At 44.5% G+C, this 13,480-nt stretch overlaps 2 protein-coding genes across 3 annotated transcripts in view; both read left to right on the forward strand.

The window, feature by feature from the left end:
• LOC121735689 lies at window positions 1-5,372 on the forward strand. The gene is made up of 2 exons (XM_042126591.1): window positions 1-2,074; window positions 2,185-5,372. The coding sequence occupies exons 1-2, from the start codon at window positions 1-3 to the stop codon at window positions 5,370-5,372; spliced, it is 5,262 nt and encodes a 1,753-aa protein (XP_041982525.1).
• A 6,472-nt stretch (window positions 5,373-11,844) lies between these two features.
• The window catches only part of LOC121735168 (phosphatidylinositol 3,4,5-trisphosphate 3-phosphatase and dual-specificity protein phosphatase PTEN), a 61,522-nt gene continuing 59,886 nt past the window's right edge, over window positions 11,845-13,480 (forward strand). For both annotated transcript variants that reach the window (XM_042125850.1, XM_042125851.1), the window contains exon 1: window positions 11,845-12,532. In XM_042125850.1, the coding sequence (XP_041981784.1) occupies window positions 12,301-12,532 (232 nt within the window). In that variant the 5' untranslated portion in view covers window positions 11,845-12,300. The remainder of the gene's footprint in view (window positions 12,533-13,480) is intronic.

Below are 13,480 nucleotides of genomic sequence, written 5' to 3' on the forward strand. Positions count from 1 at the left end.
ATGGAAAACAAGCATGCGGATAATTCTCCCAGGGTGGGTACCGGCAATGCCGGAGAATCCCACACTCCCGCTTCGGCGGGGGATCGGGCCATGTATACTGGGGGCCCCAAACATGCTTTGAAGGAGAGGGGGAGGAATAACGACTTTGGCAACGATTTAATGGACGATGAAAGGCAATGCGATTTGGTAATGACGACGGCGAGCGAGGGTGGATCACGGGCGGCAACGCCCGCATCCATAGGCACGCGCTCTGGGTTCTTTCGAAGACCCGGAGGTGATAGCGGCGAGAGCGGTGATGAGTCCGCCGCCTCTCATAACCCGGGCGTAGACAGTGAGAGGGGAAGGACCCGGGCCACTTTCCGGCGCAAGAGGCGCGGTAGTGAGCTCGAAAATAGCCCGGAAAAAGACAGGGGAGCGGCCGCAAAGCCCTCCTCCAAACGCGGAAGAGGAAGACCGCCCATCACAGGGAAATATGTTGGCTTGTACAAGACCAAGAAGGATCTCCTCGACATCAAGCAGAGGGAACTTGACGTCGAGGTAGAGAAGGAACTACTGGACGTGACAAAGGGACTCCCGAACCTACGGTCCAACCGGCTGTCGGAGTCCTCACTCTCGGATCGCATAATGGCGGAAGACGAGGTCACAACGGCGAAACTTGGCGAGGCAATAACGCAGAGCCTTGCCGCCATCTCCGCTGTGACTCAGAAGTCGAAGAATCTTAAGGGAACCTCCATCGCGGCCCTTAAGAAAGCGTCCTGCACCATAAAGGAGGCGTGCGTTTGCCTCCTTAGCAGGACAGTATCGGAAGAGACGAGAGCCTTGGCGGCGGAAAACACACGCCTCTCCAGAGAGCTCGAGGTTATGAAGAAGGAGCTAGAGGCCGTCAAGCGTAAACTCGCTGACGCCCAACCACAGTCTGCTCCCACCATCAAAGAGCCGAATGTGGAAGAGCTATTGCAGCGAGCGCTGCGCGAGGCGGTCTCCGTGATGAACGCCCGCATGGACGCGCGCCTGGAGGGGCTGGAGGCCCGACTTTTACCGGAGCCTCGCCTGCGCCCTCCACTCGCCGCGGACAAAAAGAAGGAAAGCGATGCCTCCACATCAGTCGCAAGGCCGCAGCTACCTGAAATGGAAAAAGAGATTCCGCCTCCGCCGGGGCCATCAGTCTCTACATTGATGCCTCCGACGAATCCGGGTCCCAAACCAAAAAGGACAAAGAAGAGGCGAAAGTCTGCCGCCGCCGTCGAGGCTCCAACCGCGAGAAGCGATGCAACGACTGCGGCAGTTGCGACACAGCCAACAGCCTCTCCTTCATGGACAGAGGTAGTAAAGAGAGGGAAAACACCGAAGAAGGCGGGAGACAGGAAAAAGACGCTGAAGAAGAAGGAGAAAAAGAAGAAGGAAAGACAGCTCCGCGCTCCGAAGACAGCAGCCGTAGTACTTACGCTGATTCCGGATGCGGAGAAAAATGGCGTCACTTACCAGGACGTCATTGATAAGGCCAAGTTGCATCTGGACTTGACTGCACTCGACATACCGGCGGTCAAATTTAAGCGGGCTATAACCGGTGCTCGTATGTACGAAGTCTCGGGGGCGGAATGTAAGGAGAGGGCCGACGCTCTGGCGAGCAAATTAAGAGAGATTGTCGGAGAGGACATGGTGCGCGTGTCCCGACCGCAAAAATGCGCCGAGCTCCGAATCACGGGTCTCGACGACTCTGCAACAGCGACAGAAATCACGGCTGCTGTCGCAAGGAAGGGTGGTTGTCGACCGGAAGATATCAGAGTCGGCGAGATCCGTGTAGACAGAAGAGGACGCGGTATGGCCTGGGTCAAGTGCCCGGTTGAGGCCGCCAAATTGGTGATGGCACCTCCTACCAGGGTGTGCGTCGGCTGGACGGTAGCGCAAGTGACCCTCCTGTCCCAGCGCACCATGAGATGCTTCCGGTGCCACGAAGAGGGACATACCCGAGCAACCTGCTCCTCAGAAACTGACCGCAGTGAACTCTGTTTCCGCTGCGGTCAGGCCGGGCACTCGACCAAACAGTGCGGAAACCCTCCGCACTGCGCGTTATGTGAGTCGAGAGGGAAGGCGGCAGACCACATAGTAGGCAGCGCACGCTGCAATAAATCTGCCTCCAAAACAAAACGGAAAGGCCCTAAAAAGAGCCAATCGCCTCGAGAGGCTGCCACAACATCTACGGCGGCCCCCAGTGCCAGAGCGGACACCATGGAGGCCCAATAACGGCCACCTTACGGTTCCTTCAGGGCAACCTGAATCACTGCGCTGCGGCGCAGGATCTTTGGGTTCAGGTTCTTTTGCAGTGGGAGATCGACGTGGGCATTATTGCAGAGCCGTACCGCGTCCTGGATAGAAGCGACTGGGTGGGAGACGTCGACTCGTTGGTCGCCATAGTCTTTGGTCCCAAAATCGTGCCTCCTTCGTCGAGGAACGCGATAAGGGGCCGTGGATTTGTTGTCGCCATCTTGGGGACCCTCACCGTGGTGGGGGTTTACTTTTCCCCCAACAAGCCGATCGTCGAGTTTGAGGCGCTCTTGCTTCAATTGACCGCCGTCGTAGAGGGGTCGAGTCGCCCCGTAGTTGTCGCCGGAGACTTCAACGCGAAGTCTCCGCTGTGGGGCTCCCCGGCGGCAAATGCGAGAGGTCGACTCTTGGAGGATTGGTTGGTCACTACCGGCCTGGTCCTGGCAAACCGCGGTGCGTCCAGTACATGCGTCCGGCCACAGGGAGAGTCCATAGTGGACCTCACCCTGGTCAGCCCAGCCATCGCCCCGCGTATCACCGAGTGGAAGGTCTTGAGTCGCATTGAGACTCTCTCGGACCACCTCTACATACGCTTCGTCGTCTCGGCTCACTTGACGGAGCCAGGCCGCTCATTCACACCTGGTACAGGCCTGAGGTGGTCTTTGAAGAAGTTGGACCGCGACCTCCTCAAAGAGGCAGCAGCCGTCGCATCGTGGGCGCCTCTACCATCAGAGGACGTAGAAGAGTGCGCGGAGTGGCTGATTGAGGCGGCACACAACATATGTGACGCCTCAATGCCCCGCGCCGGACCAGCCGTGCCAAGACGCCAGACGTACTGGTGGAGTCCGGATTTGAAGCGTCTCCGTGATGAGTGTGTGGCAGCTCGCCGCCGCTATTTGCGGTATCGAAGACGACGGATCCGAAGCGAGGCAGAGGAGGAGTCCATATACGATGGATACCGCACTGCGCGCCATAACCTTCGCGACGCCATCAGACTGGCCAAGAAGACGGCATGGGAGGAATTCCTGGGTACTCTGGAGCAGGACCCGTGGGGCAGACCTTACAAATGGGTGAGGCAAAAGCTTCGCCCTGCTGCCCCACCTCTCACCCAGTCCTTGCCACCGGAATTCTGTAGAACTATTGTGTCGGCCCTATTTCCACCCAGGGCCGAGTGGTCCCCACCAACTATGGCACCACCAACTGCAGAGACCGAGGAGGAGGAAATTCCCCCAGTGACAGCCGGAGAACTGGCAGCGGCGGTCCATAAAATGGCCCTCCAGAACAAAGCCCCTGGATTGGACGGGGTCCCCGGTCGTGTCTGGGTGCTAGCGATGGAGCAGATGGAAGAGCGTGTTCTCGCCCTACTGAATATGTGCTTCGTGCAAGGGCGAATACCACGTCGCTGGAAGACTGGCAAACTCGTGCTACTCAGGAAGGTCAGGCGACCCGAAGACCAGCCGTCAGCCTACCGCCCTATCGTCTTGATCGACGAGATTTGTAAGACGATGGAGAGGATCGTAGTGGCGCGTCTCGACCGCCATCTAGAGAGCGTCGGCCCGAACTTGAGCGATGCTCAGTTCGGGTTCCGGTCTCGTCGATCGACGATGGATGCGGTGGCACGGCTCCGGTCTATTACGAGGGAGGAGATCTCTCGGGGCGGGGTGGTGTTGGTTGTCTCATTAGACATCTCCAACGCATTCAACACCCTGCCCTGGGAAACCATAAAAGAGGCCCTTCGGTACCACCGAGTGCCGGGATACCTTTGCAGACTCGTGGGCGACTATCTGTCGGAGCGCTCGGTGCAGTACCCTACTAAAGAGGGATGGGAAGAGCAGGAGGTGGACTGCGGCGTCCCGCAGGGTTCGGCTCTCGGCCCGAAACTGTGGGACATGGGTTATGACCACGTGCTTCGCGGTGCCAACTTACCCGGCGTGGAGTTGATCGCGTACGCGGACGACACCGCGGCGGTCTGCCGCGCCAAAACACACCGCGAAGCCGTAATACTTGCGACGGCAGCTGTTGCACAAGTTGTGCGCAGAATACAGGCGCTAGGCTTGACGGTGGCGCTTAACAAATCTGAGGCCATCATCTTTCATGGGCCCAGAAACGCGCCGACGCCCGGTTTGGCGGTGATAGTCGGTGGAACATCCATCCCAGTATCGTCAACTCTGACATACTTAGGACTGGTACTCGATAGTCGGTGGTCCTTTAAGGAGCACTTCCGCCGGCTATCCGAGAAGGTAGCGAAGGCAGCAGGAGCTCTAGCATCGCTGCTCCCCAACCTAGGGGGCCCGAGCCTGAGCTGTCGGCGCCTGTACATGGGCGTTGTACGCTCCATGGCCATGTACGGTGCGCCGATCTGGGCCGAAAATTTGTCAGCCAAAAACAGGCTCATCCTTGGTCGGCTACAAAGAACGATGGCAACGCGAGCAGTGCGCGGGTATCGCACCATCTCCCGGGATGCTGCGTGCCTGCTCGCCGGAAGCGTCCCATGGGACCTGGACGCAAGAGCCCTCGCCGATGTGTACTGGCGTAGCGCAGAAGTCCGCGCGGGGGGCAGCAATCCCCTTCCGGACGCCGTACGTCGGTGGAGGGACGAAGCCAGAGACAGGGCCCTGGAGTTGTGGGAGGAGCGTCTCTTGGAGCCGCGTGTAAGCGTAGACCTCATAGGGGCTATTCGCCCAGTATTCAGAGAGTGGGTGGACCGAAAGAAAGGCGCCCTCTCGTTCCGCCTCACACAGGTGCTGACCGGGCACGGCTGCTTCGGTCGGTACCTGTGCGAGATCGTCGGAAGGGAGGAGACGACGCGGTGCCACCACTGTGACGACGAAAGGGACACGGCCGCGCACACCTTAACGGCTTGTCCCTCTTGGACACGACAACGTGCGGCATTAACGGCCGCCATCGGACCGGACTTATCACTGCCAGCGTTGGTAAGTGCCATGCTGAGCAGTGAGCAAAACTGGAGGGACGTGGAGAAGTTCGCCGAAGAGGTGATCTCCAACAAAGAAGAGGCAGAGCGCGATAGAGAAAGGCGGGCGCTGGACCCTCTTCGACGAAGACGACCAAGGCGACGTGTCATCCGGAATGATAACTTGCCGCCGTAAATGGGGAGCTCAGGGTGGCGGTATGGGGATGCCGTCACTCATTGCACCGAGTCCCCGAGAGGGTCGCGATGCGCAGTGTACTCTTCGCGCATCGCGACGACAGAGAGAGTCGCCTATGCAAGCCCCGAAAGGGCTCTGTTTGGTGACAGAAGCATAGCGACAGTGCTTCAAAGAGGACGGGCCCGCCATTGATACGCGGGCGGTCGATTGTCGAGCCACGGAGTAGAGCTCACGCGTTCTCGCGACTCGGCAACGGGAAGACGAAGAGTACCGACGGGTTTTAGTGGGTAGGTCTGCGGTCACTTACCATCCTTACGACCGCAGCGAGCCCCACATACTCGTGGGGGAGTCCCCAATTCCCCCGGGATGCGTCAATGCATTTCCCGTCGAAAAAAAAAAAAAAAAAAAAAAAAAAAAAAAAAAAAAAAAAAAAAAAAAAAAAAAAAAAAAAAGGGTTAAGGGCTATTTATTAAAGCTATTGCAATAAACCCAAACACAAAAAAATACTTGAATCCTTCTCATTGAGGGCATAAAATAAGCTCCATATTTGACGAGAGAGCTGACGATGATGAAATTATTGTAGCTAAGAACTTTTAAATCAACTTTACCGAATTTTAAATCGACTTCGGTATTAATACTTTGGGGTACGTATATTATATTATAATTTTCACTGTGAAAGTAGCAGTGCTAAAAGAGTTACTTTTGAGTTCCATGTTTCTATGGAAAATACGCCAATATGATAAATAATATAGTATTTCTTTATAACTATTTTATGGCATATTCATAATGTTGGCGTATTTTCCATGCACAAGTATATATTTATGCAATGAACTATACAGAGTGTTACAAAACTAAGTGATAATAATTTAGGGTGTGTACATGTTCCTTGTAGAGAGTTCACTGTGAAAGTAGCAGCGCTGAAAGACCAAATTTTTTTTACTTTTGTATGGGCGAGCGCCCCAGCGTCACGAGTTTCTCCATACAAAAGTGAAAAAAATTGGTCTTTCAGCGCTGCTACTTTCACAGTGAACTCTCTACAAGGAATACATACACACCCTAAAGTATTATTACTTAGTTTTGTTACACTTTGTATAGGTATGGGTAATACTTTATTTTGTTATACATTGTATAATATGTATTATTTAGAGGAAATACATTTTTTATGTTCGTGAGTACTGAGTACAGAACAAACATCATATTTAAATACCTAATACATCATTTTATTATAATACAAAATTCATTAAAGATTTCGTTTATATCAAGTGGTGAACATGGCCTCTCTGCTAATCCTTACTCTGTATCGACAGTTTACCACGTGATCACACTATTTCTGAAAATATTAAAATCGACGATGGCTTGCTATGTAAATATGCACCTATCGAGCGCCATCTATTGAGCTAGTTTGCCTCAAATTCTAAAACGTCAGTCAGTGGCCTATAATCCCGCCTTAAGGAAGGCGAAATTTTGCACGTAAGTTACATACATTTATTGGATTTTTTGTAATGTCTATTGATTTCATTGGATTAATGGTCATGTTGTTTACACTAATTAATGTTTATTTATGATTTATTATCCATTTTCGCTAACAATATAAAGGGTGTCTACTATTAGTTCTTGAAAATGTAAAAAACCTAATAGATGACATGGAACTCATATCATCATTTTGCAATATATACTAAAGTTATTTTGTAGTTTATTCTACTGCAAATATCATCAATATTCTCTGAAAATATAATTCTATTAACAAGCTAACAAATTAGAACTACTTTACCTAAAAATTGCCATATAATTAGACCTTGTCTGATCTAAAAATCGATTGCTTTAGTTTTTTAGCAGTAAAAAGAAGAAAAAGGAGAGCTGAGAAAAGAAAGAAGAAAAAAGAAGAGGCAAGAGAAGCATGGAGACTAAAGACTGAAAATAAATTTGCTAGGAAAAAATAAGTATATGAAAAATAAAAATAAAAGGAAAGATAGTTTTAGCATGGAAGAAGAATGGATAGAATCTGGAGACAACGTGGATAATATTTCATATGCATGTAGTAACTATAATGAAGTAAATGAAATCTTTTGAAAAAACGGCAAATAAAGACCTAATAATAGGAAAAATGTTAAATGTAATGTAATGTTCTATGTCAAGTATAAGTTCATATTGGTGTCTACTATTAGTGATGTTCGTTTTCTGTGATGTCGTCTATTAGTTGTTATGACTAAGTTTACAAAAAGACCAATAATTTATTTTTTAATTGATTTGTCAGTGAATAATCATAATAGTTTTATTTTGTAAGAGTTACTGAAGACATGGAAGAAGTTATCAATCCTTTATTTTAATAAATATAATATATTTTACAACATTAAAATGTTCCATGTTTCCTTAAAGCGTCTGCCATTAGTGCTTTTACCTTATATATTTTGTATAAGTACTTAAAAAATGAATATGAGATCAGTTCATTACAGGTGCTTTCATTTATAACAGCAGGTATTAGGAATCAAAACTTCGGTACACAGTGTTATTTTATATTTATAATAATTTACTATACAAACATTAATAAGGGAAGATGCGATATTTTTATTTTTGTGTTTATTTTAAAGAACTCCATGTAGAATAGACCGCAAGTATATTAAAAAAATTAAAACACTACAATTTATGTACTGCAAAAAAATACGGTTTAAAATTGTCAATTTAAATTTTGGCGCCAAAACGGATCTATATTCTGTATGACGTCACATGGACGTCACTACTGTTTGACAATTATCAATGACAACGGGTGACAACGGCCCGACCTGAACGTATAGGTCAGTTAACTAAAGCTGGCACGTTCACAGTACTCACACATAAGCAATTTCACCATAGACGTAATATATACTGTCGTATAGACCACCTGACAACCCGAAAATGCGTGACCATTTTCGATCTGTCAATGTGTGCGTGTGCTAGTGATGTATATTTTACTATCGATAGTATAGTATTTTGCTATCGATAGTATAGTACGTTCGAGTTATTTTACCTCAGTTTCTATAATAAATAAATAATATGCAACTTTGACAGATTTGTATTTCTAATTAAGTATCATAAATTTTGGTGACGATTGAGAAGTAGATACACATTTTCTTTTGGAATGATTTTTCAATCGTCGGATATGTTATGACATGAGGTTCTTATAGGGGTAAATAATATACACATAACACATTATAAAGTTACTTATTTATTACTCAGGTAAAATCTATCTGGTAAATCAGCCCTTACATTGAAAGTAAACGTTGAAAGTAAACAACACACAGAGTATATTATATTTTATTCTTAAATTAAATACATATCATAAAATATCATAATATTTTTTATTACAATTATTTTTAACCGACTTCCAAACAGGAGATTCTTTTGTTGTACATTGTATTGTTCCGAGTAGGTATCATGTTCACAAAAGTGGTGGTCTGGTGATGGAAACCATGAGAAATCGAGGTGACTCCTTGATATTCAAATGGGAACATATGGTCCCAGAAAACGTTCAAAATCTTTCGATTAATAAATTTAAAAAAGTAGTCAAAGAACGTTTTCATAAACGATGGCACATCTTGGGAGTAGAATGCTGAATGACTGCTTGCAAGGCTACTTCTACATGACTTACAATTATTATGTGTCTATCTATGTTTACATTGTATAATTTTTAGTTACAGCATTGTAAATTTTATTTTAAAAGATTATTTTTTTTCTCACTTTTTTTTTGGTAAAAAGTGGACCCCGTGCGAGTTTCTTACGCCGGTTCTTCTCGTCGGCTTAGTTCCCGAACCGGTGGTAGGCACCATGTATTCTGAAAATATATTTTATTTAAGATTTGTTCAGAAATAAAGCAATTTTGATTTTTATTTGTTTTAACACCAACTGTAAGTATAGAAAACGTTAAGGACAGCTAAAAAGAGTAGTTAGTATTACCTTGGAAGTCGGTTTTAACTTTTTGTTTAAAAAAAATTAAAACCGACTTCCAAGGTAATGACAATAGTAATATTATACTTAAATGAACTAAAAAGTATTAAATAATTCTTATTCTGTACTCAGTATTAATTCTGTTCTCAATCTTCATTATTTTTGCAATCGCTACCAGCTAAACTAATCGGCAGTTCTCTGACAGAATAGGTATAACTGCAACTTATATACTTAGGACTGGTACCGACTTCAAAATTATGAAGATTGAGTACAGAATAAGGATTATTTAATACTTTTTAGTTCATTTAAGTATAATCTTAAATGAACTAAAAAGCAATAATTGCTTATAATTGCTTATTTTTAATAATTGCTTCAGTAACAAGTGCAACAGTATGTCAAACTTACTGGTACAAATAAAGTTGGGATAGCTCCTTTAACCAAAATAGTATTTATTCTACTTTTTTAAAAAAAATTTCAATGAAATGTTTGCTACATATTGTTGAATTTTTCTTGGGATTCCAACCAACATGCCCAATTAATTTCAGCCATTTTCCTCTTATTAGAGGATCTTGAGGGAATCTGTAAAACAAATGATTATGATATATAAACCTTCCTCTAGTTTTGGAGTCACTCTATATTATAGTAGTTATATTATATTAGCTATTAAATAAATAAATAATAAAAATTCGGACACCCCGCCCCGCTCATACATTTTGACACGTCAGAAATTCTTTTAGTATGATGGGTCTACAACAAAATGTATGAACAAAGTGCATTCCGCCGGCCGTCCGAATTTTGCTGATCAGAAATTTCGGATAATGTGCGGCCGGGCTTAAGTTGATAAATATAAAGGTAAATGATTTTTATTTTAGTTTTATGTTAATGTAAAATATCGATAAGTATATCGATAAATTTGATTCAAGCACTAGTGTATATGTAAAAAATTTTGATGAAAAATTTTTCTTCAAAATTTGTGTAATATAAGAACAATAGTACCTTTAGTTACGCAAAATATGAAAGTAAAAGAAAAGATTCACAATATTTTATTTGAAATAGAGAACTAAAGACAGACTATAGCAAAAATAAACACATCATAGCAATTAGGACATGAAGATTAATTACCTGTGAAATGTATATTTTTCAGGATTATTCTTATGATTTACACTGCTAACACTTACAGCACAAGTCATCATTTTTAAATATAATAATATTTATTAAAAATAACAAACAAATTAAACAATATATTGGAAATACCGAAAGGGCATAAAAACGACTAACGACTTTTGACGACCTGTCAAATAAAAGTGGTTACAATTTTCATTAGACTGCCTCTCTCTTTTCATCTTGTTATAATTCCATAAAGGATTTTCTTCTCTCTCGCACTCTTTGTTGGTCTTTAGCATTATAGGTTTATGAATTTCACTATACAGTATTTTTAAAAATAAAAGATTTTGTAGGTAGACTAGAGTCCCGAACGCTGGCCGCGCACCGATCACAGTTCACACGTGACTGACTTGTAACATCACGCTGTATTTATAAACAGTAGCAAAAGAAAAACAAAGACTGTCTCCTTCACGCTCATAAGATAGACCGCGCGTGAGAGAGACGGGCAGACTATTCATGATCCATGATGCGTATGCAGTACGACGAGTGACGACACGCCACATGCTTATTCACAGACACTACAAAAGCGCAATGTGTAAATGTGTTGATCGTGCCAGCTTTAGTTAACTGACCTATACCTATCAAAAAGTTGCCAAGCACCGCGTTCCATTTCCGCGTTAATAACGATAAAATCGCTCAAAATGGAGGCATTTTAATCCTTTTTAACGCTTAATGGAACGCGGGGATAGCATACAGTGTGACGTCACTGAACGCAAATTGATGTTTTGAAATCCGTTCCGTTTCAAGTTACTTTTAATTCGTATTTTTTGTTAAAAAATAATATTTTATAAAATATTGACATTGCAGTGGTCCTTCTTTTACATTTTTTAACGTTTTAATAGCAAAATTTTCATAAATATTATATTTGCATGTTGCCTTTTAATAATACTCTTATTATTATCAGCAAAAGATTACAGAAACGACAGAAACGAAAAGTCATTTTCTACAAAATATAATTATATAATAGTCATTAGCAATTTGTTTTTATTTGCAGCTAAAATATTTTTATAAATGAGCACACTGAAATGCACAAATGGAACGCATTTTATCACTTTCATTTTATAAAATTGAACGCATCCATAATTTACACGTAAAAGCGCCATCTGTGTAAAATATTTAAAAACTTTTATGTAAGAAAAATACCTTTATAATTATGTTCTAAATTATTTTATCGATAAAATCTAAGCACAAAATAGATTTTAATTAAAATTTCTCTGGCTTTAGGATAACATTTATAAGGCAAGGTATCTTAATTTCCCTAAATTTCGAACTTTGACATCGATAGTGTTACTATTTAAAAAATGGCGGTAATCTATGCAGTCTGAGAATGCGACGTAGACGTCATCTGACGGAGAAAATTAGAAATAACGGTGAACAAAGAGAGCTAGCTAGCCACCGCTGGAAAGTGGAAAATAAGGTTGTGTTTTATCTCTGTCGTGCGGGCGTGAACGACGAGAGCGCAAACGAGACGGGCGTCCATACTTACGGCCATCAATTCATAACCATCTTTCTTTCTTGTGCAACTATTTCTCGTCGGCCGTGTTCTAGGATCTAGTTCGAAATAAGGATGGACGCCATTCACGCGAGATAGTTTTCGTCGATAGAGAATTCGGTGCGAGAATCAGTGGCAGGTCCGGGGTATGCTATATGTGTGACTGGTGCGTCAGGTTGGCCTCGGTGCGGTGTAGAGTGTGTGGAGAGTGCAGAACGTGCAAAGCTACAAAAGCTCGGCGTCTCGTCGAGCTGAGCGGGCCGAGACTTGAGGTATGGCGGGCGCGAGCTGATCGGGCGGTCGCGGCGTCCGCTCGCGCTCCGCCGGCCCCATGCGAGCGCCGGAGGTTTTATGGGTATCTGCGTGAGCTGCCGGCGCCGCGAGCGAAAGGCACCCGAGAAACGTTGGGTGCCGGGAGCGGGCGGTCCTAAGGGCGCGGCGGCAGAGTTGCTACCGCGACGCTTCGCCTTGACAGCCATGGCCAACTCCATATCCAACATCAAGATGACCAACCCCCTGAAGGGTATAGTGAGCAAGCGCCGAAAACGTTACATGAAGGACGGCTTCAATTTGGACTTAGCGTGTATCCTTTTTGTGTAGTGCAGGACGAGTCTGTGGGCCCGCCGGAGGTGAGTAGAGTGCACGGAGAAGCGTAGAGCGAGGAGCGGGAGACTCGGCCAGCGGGAGCGCCGCTAGCTCGATCGAGCATCCTTAGAACTCTCAAGGGCACTCGCTCTATAACCTGTATGCTTTCGTACGTCCGACCCGATCTATTTGAGGTTATAACGCGAGACACACTTAGATAATTTCAATTACGTCGCGCGTTCGATATTCTCGTAGGTAGGATTTTCGAACGTCGCTAACGACGTTACATTTGCGGCTATTCGATTTTCGAATCGTCTATTATTAGGTAAAAATCATAATAGATAAGTTCGTAGCTGATAATATCTCGCATAGCAACAACTGGTGACATACATACATGCATAGAATATACAATGTACAGCACTTAGAAACTAACAATCATTGTGGAACTTAATGATAACTATCATTTGGAGTATAGTGCTGGTAGTTAGGGACGGTGTAATGACTTGTGGTAGCACAGGAAAGTTTGTGCTGCAACTTTCTCCTGTGAGAATATTCTTTGAATTGATAACACCCATTAGAATCACAATGTCACTAGGCCACATTAGGCCACAAGCCCAATAGATAAAAATGTGTGCTTAGATCCTAATTGTGTCATCTTATTGAGATATTTGAGATCTTAGCATAATTTCTGGGTACTTCACTATTTCAACCTTTTCAAAAATCACTTGCCAATTCATAAAAGTGCTAACAAATTAAAATAATAGCTATGCAGAAAAAGTGGATCCAAAATAACCCAATCCACATGGTCTATAATGTTTACAAACATTGTGTTCGAGCAAAACTATCATTTTATAAGTAGTTTTATAACCATCTTTTAGGTTATGTATGTTCTATTTAATCTATTTTACACTACAGAATTGGTATTAAGTGATAAAAAAAATTAAAA

Source organism: Aricia agestis, chromosome 17, assembly GCF_905147365.1.
Source record: "Aricia agestis chromosome 17, ilAriAges1.1, whole genome shotgun sequence".
NCBI classification, from domain to species: Eukaryota; Metazoa; Arthropoda; class Insecta; order Lepidoptera; family Lycaenidae; genus Aricia; species Aricia agestis.